The sequence below is a fragment of the Agelaius tricolor genome, unplaced genomic scaffold, assembly GCF_023055355.1.
Source record: "Agelaius tricolor isolate 1412-34295 unplaced genomic scaffold, bAgeTri1.0.p SCAF_2, whole genome shotgun sequence".
NCBI lineage: Eukaryota > Metazoa > Chordata > Aves > Passeriformes > Icteridae > Agelaius > Agelaius tricolor.
Window position 1 is genome coordinate 46,947,061 of NW_027269262.1, and position 23,754 is coordinate 46,970,814.

The 23,754-nt window shown below is 35.1% G+C and overlaps 1 protein-coding gene across 1 annotated transcript in view; it reads right to left on the reverse strand.

Moving 5' to 3' along the window:
• The window catches only part of SMCHD1 (structural maintenance of chromosomes flexible hinge domain containing 1), a 67,844-nt gene that overhangs the window by 28,445 nt on the left and 15,645 nt on the right, over nt 1-23,754 (reverse strand). Inside the window, exons 6-25 of the mRNA XM_071417888.1 lie at nt 22,250-22,364; nt 21,978-22,097; nt 18,940-19,106; nt 16,637-16,730; nt 16,173-16,383; nt 15,217-15,334; nt 14,946-15,129; nt 14,238-14,435; nt 14,041-14,154; nt 13,486-13,592; nt 13,125-13,207; nt 12,856-12,969; nt 10,527-10,604; nt 10,334-10,453; nt 6,220-6,364; nt 5,914-6,010; nt 4,262-4,334; nt 2,490-2,629; nt 1,386-1,520; nt 344-571 (exon numbers count right to left, since the gene is read on the reverse strand). Of these exons, the coding sequence (XP_071273989.1) occupies nt 344-571; nt 1,386-1,520; nt 2,490-2,629; nt 4,262-4,334; nt 5,914-6,010; nt 6,220-6,364; nt 10,334-10,453; nt 10,527-10,604; nt 12,856-12,969; nt 13,125-13,207; nt 13,486-13,592; nt 14,041-14,154; nt 14,238-14,435; nt 14,946-15,129; nt 15,217-15,334; nt 16,173-16,383; nt 16,637-16,730; nt 18,940-19,106; nt 21,978-22,097; nt 22,250-22,364 (2,641 nt within the window). The remainder of the gene's footprint in view (nt 1-343; nt 572-1,385; nt 1,521-2,489; nt 2,630-4,261; nt 4,335-5,913; nt 6,011-6,219; nt 6,365-10,333; nt 10,454-10,526; nt 10,605-12,855; nt 12,970-13,124; nt 13,208-13,485; nt 13,593-14,040; nt 14,155-14,237; nt 14,436-14,945; nt 15,130-15,216; nt 15,335-16,172; nt 16,384-16,636; nt 16,731-18,939; nt 19,107-21,977; nt 22,098-22,249; nt 22,365-23,754) is intronic.

Below are 23,754 nucleotides of genomic sequence, written 5' to 3' on the forward strand. Positions count from 1 at the left end.
AAGATAGGCAAGCAAGCCTTCATGGGGAACATGCCTATTTAAAGTTCCTAAATGTTGGGAAGGCCCTGGATCTGAGGAATTATAACTACGTGATAATTGTTTAATGCATTTAGGAGAAGCACTGAAAATACTAATCTGCTTTTCATAATATTACCCTGAAGCATTACTTGACATTTAATTAATAAAAATAGTTTAAAAATAATTTAAAGGAGAGTTAAGTTTCCATGTTTATTAATACAGTTTTGAGGAATATTATTTAGTAGTCTGACATTTATGGATCTTAAGCGTATCAGCTTTGTGTTTCTCCCCCATATTATGCTGCTGTTTACTCAAAAGTACTTGCCTTGATTTTTTCTGCAGCAGCTGCAGTTATGGGTATTTCCCTTTCTGCTTCATCATACATCTGAAATATAAGTTTATTCATGACTTGGCCAGCAACACAACTGATTTCATCCTGATGTTTAATCTGAAGAGCTTTTTGTCCATTCATACTTAAGACCTGTAGTCTTGCAACATGACTGCTAGGAAGAAGTTTTATAATCTTTTCCACTGGTGGCACATCTTTGCAATTCTATTCATAGATAAAAAAAAAAAGACAAATAATTAAGATACTAAATTTAGATATGCATACACATAACACCATAATAGCCTATGGCTCTACGCAGAATTACCAGGTATGACCAGGTGTACAAACATGAAATCAGCTTGATTTGTCAAAAGTAAATCAAAAAGATATGCCAATATACTTACAACTTTTAATAGATACTAGAATTGATGCTAGCTGTTTAGATTTTTTTCTATTCCAGAAATAGTGGGTTATAAAATTTACAAAATACTTCTTAAGCGCAATCCTAAGTATTCCTTCACATAATTCACTTTGCCATACTAGTATTTATTCACACATTTTCCAGAGTAAAACACACACAGGTCTTATTTTCTCAAGCAGCATGACTCTCCTGACTGACAGGGAACTAGAATGTTCAACAGTATTTTAAAAAATTCATACTTCATGAGCTTTGAAACTGAAATGCTACAAAAAACTATTGATTGCCATACCTATTCTTACACTAAAATGTTTATGCAATGAGGGCAGTTTGTGAAAACAATCCAGGAATTAAAAAGGGGAAGAAAAATCCCAGAAAACATGCATATTTCTGAAACACCTCATGGATTTAACAAATAGAATTAGAAGTGAATAAAAAAATGGAAAAAACTCTTTGCCTTTTTATTATTTTCTAGCGATAAAAAAGCGTAGCCACTTGATTATGAGGTTTATGATACCGCTAACTTTGGTGGAGCTAAGCTTATTCATAAAAAATGCTGGCAAGATAGTACAATAAACTTTTCAATCTTTTGTTAATCCAAACAGTCCAACCAATACTTACAAGTACTTCAAACCTTGCTTTCAGTATCTGGTCTTTTTTGATATTCTGTACATGTATAACTGGACCAGTTAAAATGTTTGTTCCTCCATTACTGCAGTCCACAGAATACACAGGAAGGTCTGAAGCACCTAAAAACTATTGAAAATGTAAGATTAAACATCAAGTTTCTTTTACAGAACTACCATGATTATTTCAGAAATGATTATTTGCAAAGTCCAAATATATATATAATTCTTTACAGAAAAAAATAATATATTTCAGTTTTCCAACAACTGTAAGACAATTGGAAACAACTGGAACCTGTATTTTTCTGCAGGTGATAAGAGATGTGTGGGAGAAAGGAGTAAGTTATAGAAATAAAGTATACTATCTACTCACTTGCTTTAATAACACACAATAATTAGACTCTTCTGCCATTATGCAATAAATTCAATTAACTTATGGAGTAATTTACTAAACATCACACATTAAAGGAATTTAAACATCACATTCATCATATCACTGCAGACCCAGTCTACAGACCCATATAAAGTGCAAATGGAATGCAGCCTATTTTGCAGTGGGGAAACACTTCTATATACCCTTGCTGGATTTCACTAGAACTGGGGAAGTCACTTTCCTGAGACCAAAAAAGATGGCCAAAAGGGGAAGTTTTTTTACCTCCTAAAGTCAGAGCAAGATATGCATTCCCTTCTGAGCTTATATTGGTGCTTATGATAATTTCTAATATTATTATTAGGCACTAGACTTGAATTTTCAACTTATAAATACCAAAAGTAAGCTTTCTGAAGTTATTTTTCTGAATAAATTTTAACATTGTATATGATAAATATGGTCTAAAATGCCTTAAAATTGAACCTATACATCCTCACATAATTTTCTCCTCCTTTTCTAAGGTCATGTTCCACTGATTCTAAAACTTACTGAATGGCTCATAATACATAAGAGGTAAGAGAGTCACAGTTATGGCTAGCAAGCTGTAGAAACTTGAAAAGCATTGCTAAAGATATTAAATTCTACGTAGATTCCAACACAGATTCTTCTTCCAACCCTTTAAAAGGCAAGAATAAAAATCCTTATGGCACACTATGAAATGAAGTTTACCTTACAATGAACAATCAACTCTGGCTGTGCTGTTATATTTCCTGATTCATCCAGTACTTCAACCTGAAAGGGAAAAGCTGTACCATTTTCAATCTTTAGAATTTCTGAATCTGGTTTTACTTTCAATTGACGAGGAGGGCCTGTAAAAAATGCACAATTGCAGAACAATAGTTACATTCTGGATAACTTGTGAGACACTAAATTTGCTATCTCAGAGATTTTAAAGCCAAGCTATTAAGAAATTTGTGGAAACAAACCATTTCAAACAATTCGGGTATATATGTTGGTTTGTACTGACATGTTCTAGACTTTCTGTCTTTCAACACATACCATCTGCCAACCTTTTGAACTTAGTAGATAACCCTTAGAGAAACACGATGAAATTCAGAATATACAAGGTGTAAACACATGATATAATTTTGTTTACATATTATATGGATTCAGATTCATCAAAAAAGAAACTTTGAGCTTTCTTGTGACATGATAAACACAAAAAAAAATAATGTTGAGATATCCAATTAATTGCCAAAGCTATCACAGCTACAATCTGCATGCAAAAAAATGCAAAAGAAAATTTTGTTGTCATTACTTAGATAAGAAAGTGAAGCTATTCAGATAATTATGTGTTCCAGGAGATAGACTTATTTTATAAGTTTTTAAAAAGAGAAGTAAGTAATAGATTACTATTAGAAGATAGGTTCTGAAAGAACAAAGATGGTAATTTTTCAGAAGCATCCTTTATGCATGACTTATTAAATCTTCTATTTCAAACTCACTAGTTGAAGAATGAGACTGAAATAGCTTTAATTATTCCTTCCTCAAAAACCAGCTTACAAAGCCAAGGATTTAACTCAAGTGAGAAGAAAGAGGCAGTGAAGCATCTCTACATTGTCGAAAGCAAAATGAAGGACGAAGGTAAATAATAGTCCAAGGTAAATAACAGCAGCACACAACACAGTCTGTCTCAAGTCCAATCATTTCACTGTTTTCTACATAAACCCTTAACTCCTCAAAGGATAAAGATTAATGGACTAAACTGTGCATTGTTGGTCTTACAAAGTAGAAGACAGTATCTCTGCAAAATGAGATGGGCAAGCCTGAAGTTTGGTAATCTGGGAGGCCAAAACTTAGCTTTCATACTATACTTTATATCCCAAATCCAGAAAAACCCAGGTAACAAGGGATAACAAGATCTCATATAAGGGACTCCTCTGAATCAAGACATCCAGAAAGCATAAAATTCTGGTAAGGGCAGTGTCCTTACAGACCTCTATGTTCTTGTCTTGCATTATGATAAATTCATGTAACATAAAAATTTCAGACACAATTCAATTACCAAAGCATCCCCCTTTGCTCAGTTAAGAAACTGAATGACCACTTATTCATTCATAAAAGGTTTTCTGCAGAGAGAACAGGTCAATACTGATTAGTACAGGTTAAAAGTCTTAATGCTAAAGAAAAACAAGAAGATAAGAAATTCATTCATTCAGTGGTGCTAGATTAGAAAAAGATTTAAAGTAATTAAAAGACAAAAATGTATCTCAAATAAGCAAGCAATATTCCAGCCCCTAGAATAGTAGATAAGATTGTACTGTGAGTACAATGATACTCCTGCCAAGAATGAGATGCTCTTGGCTTTATTTCCTTTCTAGTCATCACTTGAATCCTTTTTTATGCCTCACTAAATATTTTACTTTCTTGGGAGAAGCTTTCATTAACAGTGTCAGAATAAAATTTAAAAGAATTTCACTAAATATTTTAAGGATACTTACCAGGCTGCAATCTTATTTTAATGACTTGTGTATCTTCTTTCAAACCAGGAAGAGTAATCTTGAGATTAAAGTTCTAATGAAAAGAATATTTTAATTATTAACCTTAAATAAAACCATGTATTAGTTTCACATAATCATGTCAATTTGTATATATGTTAATTTCAGAAGCCCCTAGAAATAGTCTTGCAGTGCTACAAAAAATAAAGATTCTTTTTTTTCCTGTACTGAAACCTCTTTTCCGTATTATTATAACCAGAGATGTTCAATTCAGGATTTATATGTTAAACTACATGATTCTGAAACTATGAAAAGCAGCGGTCACAACTTTTCATTTCCTGCTTAGAGGCTGTTTTAATGGGGGAAAAATACAGTAGTTAAAAAAAAACAACCAGTTTTAAAATAAGGGTCTGCAAGTTCTGTGTTTGTTATTCCTTAGCAAGGCATCACTAGCATTATCCATCTATCTTTGATTAAGGATGTAAGAAAAATAACTGCTGTAAACTGCATCACTAAAACAAATTTTCACATTAAAATCAGAAAATGAAAAATAGTAATAAGAATAATTTTTTTAATTATTATGGTACAATATTATTTCTATACTGCAAATTCCCTAACTGATTCTTGGTCTTGCCCCTCACCAAATTTATCTCTTGCTAAAGTCTGGCACATTTGCTCCTATATACTTTATTTCTCATAATCCACTCCATTTTATGCCATTGTTCTTGCCCTTCACCTTAGATTATGAACTTCACCTACAAAATTTACTACACTGAACACCCTTTAATTTTCAATAAGCAGGTATATATGCTGTTTCTCCTCTTCATACATCTTTCCACCAGCAACATTATTTGCTATTTTCTAAGCAACAATATCAACAGTAAAATGGGATACCTCATCTCCTAGCTTTGTCATTAATATACTAGACTATCAGACTAAATGAAAGGATAGGGACCTGGCTAAAATACTGTGTAAATATGCCTTGTAAATAATTTAAAAATATTTTTAAAATATTTAAATCTATATTCATCAAAAGCATTAAGATCTGTTTTATGAAAAAAATCTTTTTAACATGGAATGTACATTTTGGGTTTTACAGTAAAGCAGAAGCTTGACAAGGTGCTGAGAATCCATCAGTAACAGGTTGGCTTTAGATAACATAAGTGTGTAAGTGGATAAGCATAAATGTGTAAGTGCAACAAGAATAGTGGAAACTTATTATTAAAAAAATTAAAGAAGCTTGAGCAGACACCCTGCATATTAGCTGCTACTACTCTCATCTGAACTAAGAATGTAAGATTTCATTTTCTTTAGCTCCCTATCATCTTTCAGTGCAAAAGTCACTAGGATGATTTGGTCTAAACCAATCTCAGCACTAGTTCAAACTAAGACAGCTGATTTGGTGTGCTGGGAACACTCTACCACACATCCATGTGTTGCTCAGCCTTTCTAGCTCCAGGTCCCATCAGTTGTGAAAAGAGTGCAGGTATAGGAAATACAAATTTCTCCAAGTAGAGCTCTTAAAGATAATTTAAAAATATCCCAAGAAATATCTGTAGTCATTAGTGCAGACCAAACTTAACAATTCATTTCACACAAACATTATTTTCTCTGTCTCTTAATATGCTACTTAAAGTTTAAATTTATTAGCCTACCTTGCCCTGGCAACTATTTACACAGCCTTTAGCAGTAACACCCTTAATGACACACTTTGTTGCCACAGGTATGTCGTCATGCTTCAGTGTTAATCCACTAGAAAAATATATAGAAAACACAAGAGAACCAGTTTAAAAACAAACACAGTGTTTAAGATACTTTCAGACATTCTTATGAAAACAAAAGGAAAAAATATCAGTTAATTTATGTGAGAAATTGCTAGAATATCATTCAGATAAACCCTAAAGTATTATTATATTATTGTCATATAAAGAAAGGGCAAAGAAAAAAGATGGCTGAATTACCTAGCTTCCAGAATTGGTCTAATGCGATTTGTCAAGTGTGTTGTATGACCAAATTCATCCTGCAATTCCAAAGGAATACTAAAAGGTACTCCAATTCGAAAAGGAAGCTCCAAGAGACCCACCAAAAATTTCTCTGGTTTGCCCTCTAAGAGAAAAGAATAATACATTTTGAGAAAGAATTATGTGCACTCCTTGGCTTTTTCTTGATTAAGGCTGCAATTAAGTCAAGAGGTTTTCAGACACAAAGTAAACAGACACTACTATTGGAAAATAGTAAGATTCTCTTTTCACTTTGATAAAGAGATAAAAGAAGAGGAAAGGTTCATTTTTCTACAGAGAACAAGTTTTTTTTTTCCTCTTCTTTACTTGCAAGTTCACAGAAACATCTTGAGCCTTCCATGGCATGTTTTCAGACATATGTTTAGATAACTACTCTTTTGAAGTAATGCCAAACATTTTTTTTCCTTTACTGTCATACAAGAACACCTCTTTATACTCTGACAATACGTAGAAACTATTAGAAAAATATGCTACATACAAAGAACTATTTTCTGCCTCAAGAATTTGCATTCAAAGCCTCTCTTTTGTGGAAGAAATAGAAAACATTGATATTTTCCCCCTGCTTTGATCTTCTGAAAACAGATGTTAGCTGTACCTCCCAAAATTGTGACAAAAATAACCATTTTGATATTAAATGCAAAGAAATTAGCTTTTTTTTCTTTCCCTCTTCCTGTCCCTCTTGTAGATAAAGTTCACAGAATGGCTGAGGTCAGAAGGGTTTTCTGGAGGTCATCTTATCCAATGCCTCTGGCTCAAATGGCACCACCTAGAGTCAGCTGCCCAGGAACATCTTTAGACAACTTTTGATATCACCAAGAAACTCCACAACTTCTTGGGCAACTTGTGCCACCACTGCGTCACATTTATAGTAAAAAACCCCTGTTTCCTGATGTTTGGAGAGAACCTCCTGTGTTTCAGTGTGTGCCCCTTGGCTCTGGTCCTGTCACTGAGCACCACTGGAAAAAGCCTGGCTCCACCTTCTTTACACTTCCTTCAGTTATTTATAGACATTGGTAAGACCCCCATGAGTCATCTTCAGGCAAAGCAGTCACTGCTCTCCCAGACTTTTTTCAGGTAAGAGATCATGGAATCATAGAATGCTTTGAGTTGGAAAGGACCTTAAACATCACCCAGTTCCAACCCCCCCCACTGTGGACAGGAACACCTTCCACTAGACAAGGTTGCTCAGAGTCCCATACTACCTGGTCTTGAACACTTCCAGGGGTGGGGCTACCACAACTTCTCTGGGAAAATTGTTTCACTGCCTCAGGACCCTCCAGTCCCTTTCTCAGCTTCAGGGGCCTGTGCTAGACTCTCTCCAGAATATCCATGTCTGTGTGTTGTAATGAAATGTGTCCAGTTCTGGGAACAGTACCCCAGCTAGCCTCACCAATCCTCCCTTGTCCAGCTTCTAATGCAGCCCAAGAAGTTGTTGCTGCTTGTTGCTGTAAGGGCACATTGCTGGTTTGTGTCCACCTGCTGCCCACCAGGACCTCCAGGTCCTTTCCTGCTGCTTTCCAGATACCTGGGTGGCAGGTAGGGGGTTGTCCTTCCATGGTGCAGGACTTCGCCCTTCATGCTGGATTTCCTAAGGCTCCAGACAGCCAATTTCTGCAGCCTGTTGAGGTCGCTCTGGATGGTGGCAAATTCTCAGGTGTATCAGCCACTCTTCCCAGTTTTGTGTTATCAGGAAGACTTGCTAAAGGTACATTCTCTCTTGTTATCCAGATCATGAATGAAGACATTGAGCAGAATTCAAACCCTGTTTTGGCCCCTGGGGTAACCCCTACTTGCTGCCCTCCAACTAGACAGATCACCACTCTCTGGGCTCACTGTTCATTAATTCACCTCACTCTGTTCATCCAGTGCAAACTCCATGAGCTTCTCTGTAAGGATCTTATGGGATCTTACTGATGAGAACCCTGCTGAAGTCTAGGTAGACAACATCTACTAAGCTAGTCCTTTCATCATAGAAGTTGAATCCATGCTAACTACTCCTGATGATCTTCTAGTCCTTCACATACCTGGAAATGGTTTTCAGGATTAGTTGCTCCATTACCTTCCCACAAACATCACCTTTCCACTGAGATGAAGTTGACTGGCCTGTAGCTCTGTGTGTCCTCTTCCTGATTTCTGTAGATGGGAGTGATGCTTTCCTCAAAACATCAGGAAGTTCTCTCAATTGCCATGATTATTTAATTGAGTGGCCTCATAAGGATTATCAGTCAGCTCTCTCTGGCTCATGAGTGTGTCTCATCATGGCCCACGGACTTGGGTATCACCGGTTTCCTTAGGTATTCCCTGGCCTGATCATCTTCCACCAAGGGTGTATCCTCCTTGTTCCAGACCTTTCATCAGGGGAAGGTCTTTGGGGTCTGGGATTCTAGTATTTACTTACTAGTAAATACTAAGGCAGACGATTTCAGTATCTCAGACTTTTCCACATCCTGTGTTCCCTGCCTCATTCAACAGTGGGCCCATGTTTATTTCAGCCATCCTTTTGTCACCTATGTATTTAAAAAAGTCTATCTTCTTGACTTTGATATCACTTGCTAGTGATTCCATTTTCAATTCCAATTGGACTTTGGCTTTCCTAACCCCATCCCTGCATGCTTGGATGGTGTCTGTATTCCTCCCCAGTTACTTGGTTCCATTTCCACCTTCTGTATACTTCTTTGTGTTGAGTTTTGCCAGTAGTTCCTTGTTCATCCATGCAAGACTCCAGGAATTTTTGTCTGACTTTCTATTCAGTTGATGAACCAGATCTGAGCTTGGAAGTGACTGTGAATACTAACAAACTTGCTTGGGCCTCCAGTCTGTCCAGGGCCTCTTTCCATAGAGCTCTAACAGGCAGATCTTTGAAGAGGCCAGAGTCTTTTCCTGAAGTTCAGGTTGTGAACTTCCTTTTTGCTCTTCTTCTTCCAGCCTTTCTGGATTCCTCTGCCCTTCAGAACTACCTCCCAAGGGACTCTGTCAACCACTCACCTAACAGGCCAAATCCTGCTCTCTGGAAGTCCAAGGTGACAGTTCTCTCCTTACTTCAAGAACAGTGAACACTGTAAACATCCATTTTATGACTGATATGCTCAAGACAGCCTCCAACCACCCACCAGTCCTTCTCTCTTCACAAAGAGAAAGTCACAAAGGAGATGGGGCTCCCTGCGCAGCTGGCTCCCTCACCAGTTGTGTCAGCTCAGCAAGTTCTCTTCAACAGACTCTAGGAACCTCCTAGACCATTTCCTGCTGTGCTATATTTCCAGCATACATCTGGGAAAGAGGAAGTCCCCCGTAAGAACAAGGACTAGTGATTGTGACACTTCTCCCAGCTGTTTATGTATTTAATCTGCCTCTGCATCCTGGCTGGGTGGTCTGTAACAGACTCCCACTACAGTATCTACCTTGTTGGCCTTCTCTGTTCTCTCAGCCACAGACACTCAACAATAACTGTCACCATCATCAAGCTCTGGAAAGTCTAAACCCTCTCAGGCTACCTCACCACCTCTCCTTTCACACTGACCCTTTCTGAAATGAGTATTCTAGTAAGCATTGCAGTAAAGAGACATATCCATTACAACCAAATGAGAATTTAGTTTTGCATCGGATTCTTCCTTAATTAATTAATTTAAAAAAGACTTCAATCTCAACATGTTTATTTTAAACATATAACCTGTTTTTGAATGCACTTCTGTGGTTTATGCATGAAAGTTGGCCTAATGAATACTAGTTTTATGAAAGAATATTTATGTCAATGGCATGTGGAAAAGGGGGGATTCTAATGAAGTTTAAGTTTGGTTTTTTTAATGTACATTTAGGAAAGTTCACATCAAGGAGCTTTATTTTTTATGTAAAACTGCCTGCCACAGAGCCAACACATTACACATGAGATCAAAACCTACTACAAAACCCCACTGTTTCCTGGAAATTCTTCAAATTTCACATGCAAATGCTACTTTTCAGTGCTGAAAACCATGTCTCAACTACGACATGACAAATTTTGATATAATATGAATCAAACAGAAACACTAAAAATAGGAAAAAAGATGGGAATTCTTACCTACAATAGTAAATTTAAATACTTTAGATGGCAGAGGCCTTCCTGCGTAAGTGTCTGCATTACTTTCATTCAACACTACTTGCAGTTTCAAGGAGTAGTTACCAAGTTTCTGAAGATTTTCTAAACAGATATAAAAGTACAATTAGAAAAAAAAAATTACAAATAAACTGAAGATATTGAATATGCAACTTACCCATTTTTTTAAACCAGTATGGCCACTTGCCTCCATGCTGACTGATATGGGAAATTATTTCTTTATTCTCAGTAGGTGCTGCAAAACAAACACTTAGCTCATGTATTTAAATTTTACACCATAGTTCTTAACTTTTTCAAGCATTAGCATCACTTATTATTTAGTATTACTATCACTTCTGGATCTAACTAACATTGATTCAGGTTTACAACTAAACACAATGATCACAGCTAAACAAATGAGTTCCCTGTCTAATCCTATTTTAATTAAAACTTGCTAGCCTCAGGCCCATTGCACTGAAAGAAGCAGGTTTGTAAAGTTGAATTTTGTTAGCTCATTGGTTGTACATTCCCTGTAACTATGAGCACCCTGCACTCCATGCTGGTAATGGATCAAACTGACAAATGACTGTAGCAAAACCGCTTAAATGGGAGCAATGATAAAAATGTGCAGTTGACAGAAAACATAACTGGAAAAAAAAATTCCTGTTTTGCTCCAAATTGTTTTATCTGTCTTTATAAACCTCTGCAGAATTAAGACATATACAAAAAATAACACACTGAAACTCTGAGGCAGTTTCAGTTTTAGTGACTGGTTCTATAACCTAAGATAAATACAGAAGGTAAGATTTATTGTTGGAAGTATCAAGAGGTAGTAATACTTTTTATTTTCCACTGAAACACACTTCAAAATATAGAATGTGACTGCAATAAGACTACACAGAATAAAAAGAAATGCAGTAGAAATACAAATTGTTTTATAGCTAAGCAAAACAGTTTCAAGACCCTGTCCTTGCACCAAATGGCATACATAAGATAAAGTAAGAGCTGTCAACAAGATTTTATCATTCCCTTACCCTAATTCAAACCCTAATTTTGAATTGAAGCTTGTATAATAAGACTCCCCAGTAACAGATCAGGTTTCTCATAGCTCAGGTCTCTTGGTAGACCACACTACAGTTCATCAAGTATTCACTCCTCAAAAGAGAAGAGAAACTTTTTGTACATTATATTTGCTCTTGGCCTTTGTATGGGTGTAACCACATTTCTCTCATTTATACAATTAAGGGTTTGAGTTTTGCTAGGTGTGCTATGCCCAAATCATCACTTAGGATTCATTGTTCTGGTGAAGAAGATGAGGATTACACTACTGATTCTTCAACTGAGTAGAGAAAAAAAGCTAACACAGGAAGTAGTAGAAACAGTTAAAAGTACAAATTTCCCTCAATGAATGGGTCAGGAGACATGAAAGGTCCTGAAGGCAGACTTTTCAGTGATCCTAAGAACGACCCTGACAAAACAGAACAACAGAAACACCAGGTCTCTCTCAAGTCCATACTTGCTGAGATCAGGATGCCCTATCTCATTAAGTTTGCAAAATGCTGGTGTGTCACACATGCTGATAGGAGACAATTTGATAATCCAGATTAAATGAACAGCTTTTGTTCAATTCCAACCTCTTTATGCCCCAGCACACTATGCTGGACAATGGTCATGCACAGCAGCCAGCTCCCATGAACAAGAGCCATTAAAATACCACGTGTAGCCTCATGACACGTGCACTAAACTGTAGCTAAGATACTTCAATTTGGTTTCCTTGACATGTACCACTACAATAACCTCAGTGCTCATAAAGCTATTTTTACAACTCCTAACAGATTAAGGAATTGCTTATGGTGTATGGAAAGAAAGAAGATTTTAGGTTTCTACAAGTTTCAAATACATTTGACATGTGCAGAATTGGAGTTTTCAGAGAATTTGGTGTTCTAATTCTGTGTTCAAAACAAAAAAACTTGGACAGAATGCAATTCTTAACAATGCAATGTGAGAACATCAAGTGAAGTACCCACAAAATGGAAACCACAAACCAGTAAATCAAAAAAACCCCTTGATTTTTTAAAAATTCTGAAGCGAATTTATGTTAGATACTAAACAAGTCTGATTCCCCACTTTTATGCAGCTCATGTAAATTGCTACATGAACTACAGAAACATTATCCATTTTACCCATCTTCTTATGCAGGTTAAGTAGAACAGGCTGGAATTGTTAGGCCCTCCTTACTTGTGACAGAAGATGTAATCAAAATACAGCATTAAGACAATACATGGTATTGAGGCAGTTGTCATTTCATGAAAAGTGGCTTTGAAATGCTACATGAACTGATGGAATATTGTCTAACTACGACATCCATTTGTCACATTCAAATATGTATTTTAAATATATACATATATATTTAAAATATATACATATATTATACAATTAAATACCTTATTATCCATTATGCACTTTAAAAATAATAAAGATACAATTAAATATAATGAAATACTCACAATGCAAAATAACTTTGAGTTCAACAAGAAGTTTCTTTGAACCTCCGTGGCTTGTACCTGGAAGTTTTTGCATTGCTTCTCCTTTTTTATTTAAAATTTCTATTCTTAATGCTCCTGAATTTAAAATGAAAGATGACAGACTTTTAAAATCTGTTGTGAATTAAAAGTGAATTAAAAGTGATCAGAGATTTCTGTATGCTTGTCTTTTTAACAAGGGTGCACAATGTATTTTTTAATTGGCGTTTAATATTTGGAAGAAAAAAATATACCTATTGGTGTACCAGCAAATCTTGTTTCATTTGGTAACAACTCATCTCCTTCAGGCCATGTTACTGATAATTTATCAGGAAGTCTAATAGAAAAAAAAAAAAGGGAGAATGTTTTTTCAGTAAGTTAAAATAAAGAGCAATTTACCTTTAGTTAAATACATGTGAAACTATTTTTGTGGTAGGGAAAGAAAAACCAAATCCCAACCTATGTCTTCTCGGCTTTTTTTTTTTTTTGGTTTCTACTGAAACAGCTGACTGCTTTCCCATTTGGGAATAAAACTGAACTTTGTTTGATTCCTGATTAAATACAAAAACTATAATTAGGAACTCCACAATTATGTAATTGTTACTTGGTGCTTACCTAGCCATTTCATCCTCTATGTATTTTTTAACAACTTTGTCAGACACTGTTCTGTCAAGTTTTGAGATTGGAATAATTTTTGTTTCAGCATACAACGCCTGTGGTTCCTGAAATAAAAATTCAGTGCAGTTATAAGTGGCCAGACTTTATAATATGTCAGATGAGAAAGACCTCCCAATCAAGGGACTAAACAAGTCAACACAGATATAATGCAATATGCTAACAAATACTACCTGGTGAAACTACAAGATACTGTTTTAAAATTTGCTGAAACCGTAAGAGTTACAAATGGATGCACAATATACTGTTGATGTTAACTGTGATACTTTATTCCATACACAAATCTTACTAAGTCAGACTGTTCATAATGAATAATAATTTTAATATATTCACATTAAAGCTCAAGTTGAGTATTTCTAGATTGCTGATTGTAAAAAATAACATTAAAGGTATTTACTGTTATTTAAAGTAATTTAATCAGGTCAGACAATGGACTATGTTTAAAGATTTAATATCCACACTAGCTGTGAGAATCCTTTCTGTATTTCTTCTTACCAAAGCAATCTGAACCTCTCCCCCAGTGGCAAATATATCCCCATCATGGTCCCCATACAAGTAAAATTTCTCAATGCTTCCATAGAATATTGGATGAGTCTTAGTAGTTTTCACCTATAAGCAGAAGACACCAATTAATTCATTACTTCTGCATCAAATGCACAGTGTCTGCCTTTCATAGGGTTTAACTAACATACCAGCTGTCCAGTTTTGTATGTTTTTCCATCCCACTCTATTGCAGCATACATTGTCCAAGGGCTCTGCATTCTTTTGGATAATACATCAGTACGTACAGTTATTCCTTTAAAGACTGTGAATTTTATCTGTTTGTCATATTTTTCATGACAGTCTTTGAGCCACAGAGCAAATTCTCTGTCAATTTTCATTCGCTGCTCCTATAAAGAGATTACAAAATAATTACATATTAACAATGTATTATAAAATTTGAATCTGACCACATCAGAAGCCTGAACAGTTGTAAGAGTACAGAGATACTGTACTCAAATGAAAAGCCAAAAAGTCACACACACACAAAAAGAACAAACAGAAAAGAAAAAGAAACACAGGAACAGAAGCAAAGAAAAAAAAGGATTCTTCAGTCTGAAAACTTTAAAAAACTCGAGGAAAGCTACACTTAAAGTCAAAAAAAAGTGCTTCCCCCAGCAGCCATATTCCTTTAGGAAGAGGGTTTTTCCAGAAAAAACTGACATGTAACAACTAAATAAAGTAATTGTTCAAGAAAATAAAAGGAAAAATACTGAGTCTTAAGTTTTCAGATTTAAAGATTCAGCTTTACTGCTCACTAAACCAGAGAGACATGAACAAATAACCAGTAAACAAAGGTTTCTGTATTACATGCACTGAACTTCACCAAGAAGAAACACTTAACAGAATGCAGTAATTACCTGTCCATTGAAGATTCTTGTGAACAAAGTATTCTTATCCTTTAGCTTCAGCTCCAGATCCATGAAAGTGAGTTTGTTTGTGCTGACCTGGAACTTATCATTGGTAAACAATGCACCAGAAATTCTGTTGTAGCATTCAATTGGTGCCAATCCTCTCTTCTTTGGAGGAGCGCACCAGTCAAAACTTAAAAGGAGAAAGTCATTACAATCCTTTTTCATAAAGAGAGGTTTACGTTATAGAAAGAGAATGTACAAACACATCACCACTTACTCTTCCACAGTTGTGTATGGTATTAATCTTCCATTCCAAAAACATTCAAAAATAGGCCTTTTTCCTCTGGCACCTTTTTCTACTAAAAAACAGTCATCGTCGTCATCATCATTTAATCCTTGTTAAAAAAAAAAAAAGAAAGATAGTCTCCTGAATATATTTCCTTAAAAAACTAATGTAATATCCAAACCCATTGCAAACTTAATGAAGAAGTACTATTGTTATTACATTCAGCACAGAAGCAACGCACATTATATCAAGCTCATTACATACAATATTACATTTTTTTTCCTGTTTTAGAAATACCAAGCAGAAAAACTAAGGAAGGTAAAGAAAAATTCTAAATGGAAGTTAAATGTTACCAAATCAAAACTTTAAAATTTTGAGTGTTACTTTTTCCTTCGTTTCAACTGATGTTCTTCTAGTATCATGAAATCTTGTCCCAATTAACTCAAGATTTGCTTTGTCAAAAAAAGAAAGGCACAAGGAATTTTAAAACCCCTAGCATTTGAAAACTCACAACTGAGTAAAACAAATTTTAAACTAAAGACTTCAGACTATATGTTGTCCTTTGCAGTATTTCGATACTATAATCTCTTGAATCTGTATCTCTTAAAATCTCTTGAATCAACTGCTCATATTTTATTACTTTGTTGGAGCAAACATGCAATCAAGAAAGTGCAAAGTTTCAACTGGAGTACATTCCATAAGAGTTTATAATTTGGAATCAGATGGTGGTATGCCAAAGATTAAGTTTACAGGAACGAGTTACCACAACAGACAATTCACAAGATCTGTTCATCCAAAAGAATGTGAACTTTTTTGTTCTGTCACAACCTAAACCAGGTAATATTTACACTTCAACCTAAAGTTGTTCTGTTTTTATTTCATTAAAATATTTAGAGTAGTAGGACTGTCTATGATAGGACTGACAAGCAGCAAAACATTTCACTTACTTGATGGAAAACATGGATCATCAGGGTATGTTTCTTTATCATAAAGGAAGGGATGGTATCGGATGATGCCTTCAACTATACCTTCTTCTTCAACATGTGCCTTGAACTCAAAACTATCTGCTGCAGTGTTTATATACAATGTCTGCATGTCATCTTTGATCTCCCTCAGATTGACAATCTTTGGCACTTTTCCCTTTTCAAACATTGAAATCTGGAAAAAAGGAAAACAAGCTGATTTTCCTTAAAGCAAAAAGACTTATACTAATAAGCACTTTGACAATTGACTGTTAGCAAAGGAGTTAGTTCCTACACTGCAATGCTAAACAGAATTACTTCAAAAAATTAAACTACATACACATCTTGAATGCTGTATTTTAAAATGCATTATTACAGACAAACAGGCACAATATAAAATAAGTTGGCATTAAAGAGGACTTTTGACTCACATGTATAAAATCTCTTACCTGAATATCAATGTTGTTGAAAGGGCTTATTTCCTTTGTTACAGCATTAGCTTCATTTCCTTTTGGTCCATGGATATAATAGTGATAGATATGTCTGAAATACATTTCAGAAAAAAAAAACAAACCAGCAAGTGAAATTTAAAAACTGCACATTATAATTTAAAAAAATCTAAATAAGCTTTTATTTTTATTATAATATAACTGGTTTGTTGCACTGTTATAAATCAACTCCTCGACAACATATATCTGGTACAAAAGATTTACTAAAGGGAGTGACTCCTTTTCATTCTTCTCATCTCTGTCATGCACAATCACACTAGGACCAATTTTTGGGTAAAATAATTGGAAACAAATTTGAAAAAAAATGAGTAAGTGAAAAAAATTACAATTGTTACAATTGTTATCTGGCTACAGATCCTTTACATCAAAGGGTAAACTAAAAAAAAACTACTGTAAATTGTCTTGCAGTCTGGAAATCAGAACTAGAGCCACAAATGTTTCCACACTTTGTCTCTGATATCAGTTTTATATCAATCATCTAATAGTAACAGAAATATGTAACAAACAATCGCTATCTTTACACTATTTACATAAATTTGAATATAGGTAGGAGTCATGGACGTGATCTGCATAATAGAAATAGTTTTTCAGTTCTAAACGTTGCTTTCTAATTGGCATTTTTCCTCATTTAAGAAATTTCAAAAAATCCATGTGGTCAAATAGATTAAATAATTTCATAGAGAAATGCAATTTGAGAAAACTGAGGAACTTAACTCCATTTACTTCAACTTTTCAGCAAGCTAGCTAATTCTTCCAACTTCAAAGACTGTATCCTTAAAGCTCTGGGGGATGGTCTGGAGAAAAATGAGATTGTACTAGTCAAGGGGACTGAATGCATGACTAAAGTCAAATGCACCTGCAAGTTTATAGCTACTTATCTTTGACCTCCACTACACTAAATGTTCCCCAAAGAGAAATCTTGGTTCCCAGAAAAAAGCTCCTCCTGGTCTCATTGCTCAGGATTTTATAGTATGTCCAAACTGCTTAGTATTTTGTGTGCTTCCAGACTTCAAAAGGCAGTCTCCTGGCCTTAAGACATTGTTATTTTAGGGGTTCATCTCCACTTCAAAGCATCCACAATAATGAGGGCTGTGCTGCAGCGCATGAAAGCGGAATGAAACTGGTACCCTGCATGTGTGGCAAAAGGCATGGCAGAAGGGAATGGGGAAGTGTTTGAGGGAAAGGGCCATTACAGCTGAAACAGTGACACAGGACTGTGTAGCACTGGAAGGCTAAGTGAGTGGTTTTACTGTAACAGCTACAGGGCATATATCTGAATAATTGCACCTGGGTTCCATCTCAAACAGAGGCAGCTCTTTCACTTCAAGAGATGGTTGGAAAGAACTAACACACACTAAAGCGTGAGTGTTAACTGGATGAGCACCTGGAAGCTAATGAGGGATCTAAATTATCCTCTGCGGGTAGATGTACCCTATATTTTCATGACATTAAAAATGGTTTCAGCAACAAGTTTTTATGTGCAACACTGAATGATATTTCACATAGTAAGATATTACCTAATTCTTATATTAATCCTCTTTTAAGTACATCTATTATTATCAGATTATAGGTATCACAAAAATGAAATCATAGTTTGAAAACAAAGTTGTGTAGTTTGCCAGATTTCAATATTGGTCTAGGCCTCTGTATTTCAGTTTACATTCACAGATGGATCCATCATCATAACAGGTAAGCCCAAACTATTCACAGGTATCTCCAGGCTCTGCAGGCCCACTGACAACATTATTACAGTACAGAGCAGATAGTGTCATATATCCTTCTCTCTCTTAAACTGGGATGAAGAGCAGTACCTTCTTTTATTGTTGTTTAAAAAAGTCAACCAACCAAAAGATCCCCTAAAACTGTAAACACAATGCTAGGTACCAAGGTTAGGAGCACGGCTGTGAGCAAAGTAACTGATGAAGTTATTAGGAATTAGATAAATAACTTTTTACATTAGTAATACACCATTAAATTAATAGGCTACTAAAAATTACAGTGGATATGTATGTAAGAATTACAGTGGATTATGTATTAATCATCAAATCACATCTTTGGTTGGGGGTGCCCCATTCAGTTGTGTTAATTTCTGTAAAATTGGTTAGATAGGGAGGCTAATTGAAGTTTTAACAGCCTTAAAAATAATAAGGCCAATGTCAAAGTACAAAAAAGAAGCAGTTCATAATTACTTGACTTTGTTAGTAGCCCACTTTTAATTCAAATCTTTTAAATCACCAACTTACGCCAGCTGCCTTGTCCAAAGATGAAAGTAGTTTTTCAAGTACTGCATGTGATCTGGTTGTACACCTGTAATGACAACTGCTGTGAAACTCTCTTTATGCCTTTCTTCTAATATTAGATTATGAAGAAATCTTTCATCATCACTTGTGATGTGAGTAGAATCAGATGGCTGCAAAAAGAATAAAATAGTAAGATCAGGGATGTAAACTGAATTTCCGAACTCTCATCAACTTGAAAGAGATTAAAAAACATAAAAGTAATACAGAACACACGATGCTAAGTATCACAAAGGATTAAAGCTTAAAATAAAGGTTTCCAAATTAAAGTCAACAAACTGAGAATGTGACATCCCCAATCCAGTTTATTTTCAACTCACTTTCACCACAGCACTTAAAGTGTGCTGTCTAAAAATGCATTTAAGCACGCTGAATGTAGCGCTGTGTAATATCCCTGTTCTCATCCATCAAGTGGAAGCATTAAGTGTGCAAGACATTAAGTCCTCTTTAAGAAAACAAAGCCAAAAAAAATTACTGGCTTTTAAAGGGATAGGCTGCTTTCTATAGCAGAAACTCAAGCAGAAGAAACAGTTTTGTTATAAAAGAAAAAAAAGTGAATCCTCAATTCCAGATGAAATGTCAAGTAGTCTAACAGAAAGAGAGATTCCTCATTCCAGAAACTACCGACTGTCTTTTCCTGAATGGATGCACTTTGCTCTTTTGACAGTTCTCTAAAGTGCAGGAAGACACAGTGGTTGATGTCATGCTTCACACTGGAGCAGTGAGTAATCCCTTACATTTGGTACATCCAGAAAAAAACCCTTAATCTTAAAACAAAGATTAAGATCTTTCTAGTGAATTCAAACAATTGCTACAACTGAGAACATATGTTGTAGTAAATGCAGCTACATGTCTTATTTTGCAGGAAAGCAGACAAACCCCATATCACTAAGGCATGAAAGGAAACATGTCCTATCTAACCAGTTATGTGAAACAGTTAAGGGTGTTCTATCAAGACTTACTTTCCCCAGGGAATCAAAGAGCTCTCCTTAGATAAAAGGATAATTAAACAATTTTTGAGACTTTTCGTCAAAGAAGACTACATCTCTTTTGCCTGCCCATAGCATAGCCTGGACTCTTCTATGCTAGTGATGGGATTGGCAATAATAAAGAAAAGCCAGAGCTGCTTGGTCCTCATCCCCATGTGATCTGACAAACCTAGAAGCTGCACACTTATGCTGAACAAGTGCCACTTTGTACAGCATGGAAGAAATTTACAGACCAAAAGAGCCTCCAAAATACCACTCCTGAATTATCTGGCTACATTCCCACTACAGATTACAAACTACCATGGCACCTTCCCCTACATTCCTAGCATCTATCTCAACTAGAAAATTACCATTTACTTCTCTGTAATATTCAATGGTCCAGAGAAATGACTGCATTGAAGAGAGGTGCCTATTACCCATCAAGGAAAGATGACCAGCAGGGATACCATTAATATTACTTCTCTTCAGTGTTATGGCCTTGTTCTAAAGTTCTTTTTGTTTCATATTAACTACATCTTAATTTCTTTGCAAAAGTAACTTCCTTCACCAACTGAATGGCTCAAAGGCTCAATTATTCTTCTCACACTAGTAATCCATTTACAATTTCTACTTTTGCCACAGTATTCTCTTGCTGAAGTATGTACAGTACAGACCATTTTTCAAGTCTTTAGCGAGATGGATTCATACATTTTATTTCACACCAATATAATGAACTGGCCTAGGTATTTCAATGATTTGCAAAAAAATTCCTAAACCTGAGTTTTAGGAATCTTTTAGGGAAATCTCTATTATCTCCACACTTCACTTCTATTACTTTTCACATCATCTCTTCCCTCTTGGATAGTTACAAGTTACCTTTTAACTCTAAATAAAATTTTACTTGCATTTTAACAGTGTCAATTTAACTTTGATTTTATATTATTACCACAGCATTTCAAACAGTTGATTGCACCAGCTTCTTGAACTCTTTAGTAGTACCTATGCATCTCATTCAGCTGCTTTCTTCCAACTTATGCGTGCCTTAGTTTGTCTTCTACTTTGTATCATCCCACCTTTCTCTTTAGTATCAAGCAGGGAGGGAAAGCATTTGTACCCTTTACAATAAAGCAGATTTTGTCAGCTTTTATTTTCAGTTTCTACTTTTTGAGTCTGATATTGTAGAGAGAATAAAACCAAAACTGGCAATTCATTTTTTGTTGCAACTCACTGACCCAGAATTGGCATGATAAAAACCTTATTTACCTACTGTTCCTTTCTCATCCATATGAAACACCAAGAACACTGATATAATCCACAAGATATGGGCTCAAGTCTGACTACCTTATCATACACACCACCCATTTTTCCTCCCATCTGCACCCTTAGCTATATCTTTGCCTCTCCCTCCTTGCCCAAAAATGTCCAAAAACCAGTTCTTTTAAATCTTCCTCCTTATCTTACAGCTTTTTTACTTAGGCTCTTTTTCTTCATGAAAAGCATCAGGACTGTTGAGTTTAGCTTTCAGCTAAACAGTTCATTTATTTTACAACATTTATGAATATTTATAAAATCATTGGGTTTTGTTGGTCTGGCTGGACTTCTCTCCCATATGCAGGTTAGTCGTACATATTTCTAAACAAGTACAATTTGGTTCCCTAATTTATTCCTTACTGCTTCAGAGAAAATTCATTTTTGTTTCATATACAACAAAAAAAATTGCTGTGCTTGGAAAAGTATTTTAAAGTATTTTTCTTAACCTGACATGCAAAACTGTAAAGCATTTCTGTCATTTAACCTTAACTGAAAAGAGGAAAAAGCATCACATAAAAAAATAAGGCATAAATTGTCTTTAGTGTCTTCAAGTTCTTGGTTACTGCCTTTTACACTACATGGTGCAAATGTTTCACTAATGTGAAGATATCCCCAGGTAAGTATTACAGGAATATTACACAGTTAAATCACATTAACCTGGGAAAGGCTTTCAATTACAAATGTGAGAATCTTAAGGGTATTTACCTTTCTGTTTCGAATGAATCCAGTATATATTGCTTCTTTGTTTTTCTCCTTCTTTTCAAAATCCTCTTTAGAAAGGACAAGTTCATGAACATCCTGAGATGCTGCAGGTTTGCTTATCATCTGATTTTATTAAAGAAACAGCACTTAAAATCAAAATAAGACTTAAAATTAACATCATAACATACTTTAATGCTGTGATTAAAAATTAGGAAGTAACAATCTGATTGTGTGCCAACGTTCTAAAATAAAATTAAAGTCAGACATTGACTTACTCTGGCAGACTGTCCCACGAAGAACACTGCTTGCTTGCCTCCAACTCCAAAATATGAGATATCACTATTTAAACTACGAGGCACTGGCAAAGGACGCACGTATCCTGAGTGATCACTGAGAATAAAAGTGTCTTTAATAAAATTTTTCAAGACAAAAGTAATTAAAAAACATAAAGATACTTTTGATCTAAAGCTTCTACTAAATTCTTCCTCCTGGCATTTTGTTAAAAAATCCTTCACTTTATACCTTTTAAAACTGCAAGCTTAAAACATATGTGCCTGAAATTCTTGATGTACTCTTTTTAAAAGGATAATGACAGAGTAAGTATTTTCCTAAGTCATCTTATAAAACATTTCTGCTCCTTCTCGTAAACCAAATCTTACTAAAAAAAATGGCTTAAAAAGCAAGCCTGATCTTTCTGACAGCATCCTTTCATAAAAATACTTTTAAGTCAAAGTGGGAAATAATGCCAACCAACTATTAAATGCAGACTTGGAGAGATAATGTATGCTATCAGTAGTGAAATTCCATGTCTTCTAAGTCACCTTGAACAGCCTTATCTAGTTTAGGAAAACATTTATCTTTAAATCACAACAGTCCCAAATGAAAATAAGGTGCAGATGGTATCCTACTATAATTTAGACCTCTGTTTCCATTAAGTGGTAGTAATCCACAGTTTAAATCTGCATTTTAGGAATACTAAATTTACTAAAGTTGGCTACAGCAATTTCAAAAAGCATTGAATTTCTCTACAAATGACCCAGAATCACTTTTTATGCACATATCTCCAGATGCTTAAAAGACATTGACTTTCCATTTGGAGATGTTTCCAATTCCCCCAGCTATATTATCACTTCCCACAACCATATTACTTTTTACACTACCTGCTCATATGACAAAGTAGTTATGACTGAGACTGTAATTATCATCTTCACATTTACAATCCTAGGCTTAAGGTATTTAAAATGTGACCAAAGCTCAAAAACTGTACATAACTGATTTTGTGGAATTTTATACACTAGGATTAAGCCTGGCTGTGCAGGTAGAACATCTCTTAAGAACAGACTCAAAACTGTAAAGTTAATTCATATAAATAGCAAAACCCACCACAGAACCTCCACTTTCTTCTTTAAATGCAAAACATTTATTTTGTGTAGCCTGCATCAAAAAATAGACATCTCCAGGTATAATTTATAATACATTATACAGAATTAAAATTTAAATTAAAAAAAAGAAAATTTGAACTAAAACCATCTGTTTTGCAGTAGCTTAACAGATATTGAATGTATCATTTAATGCACCACTGAAAGGCTTTCAGGTAAGAGATGAACATGGTACAAAAACCCCTTGCAGAACATAGCATGCCCCAAACTGTATGCAGGCAAGCAAAAGACAGTTTAGAAAAGGTCTCAAGAACAAAAAAGTATTCAGAGTATTCAGTGTGTCACAACAACAGAAGAGCAGTTTTGTGTTATAAAGCTTCTCTATTGCCTACTTAGAAAAA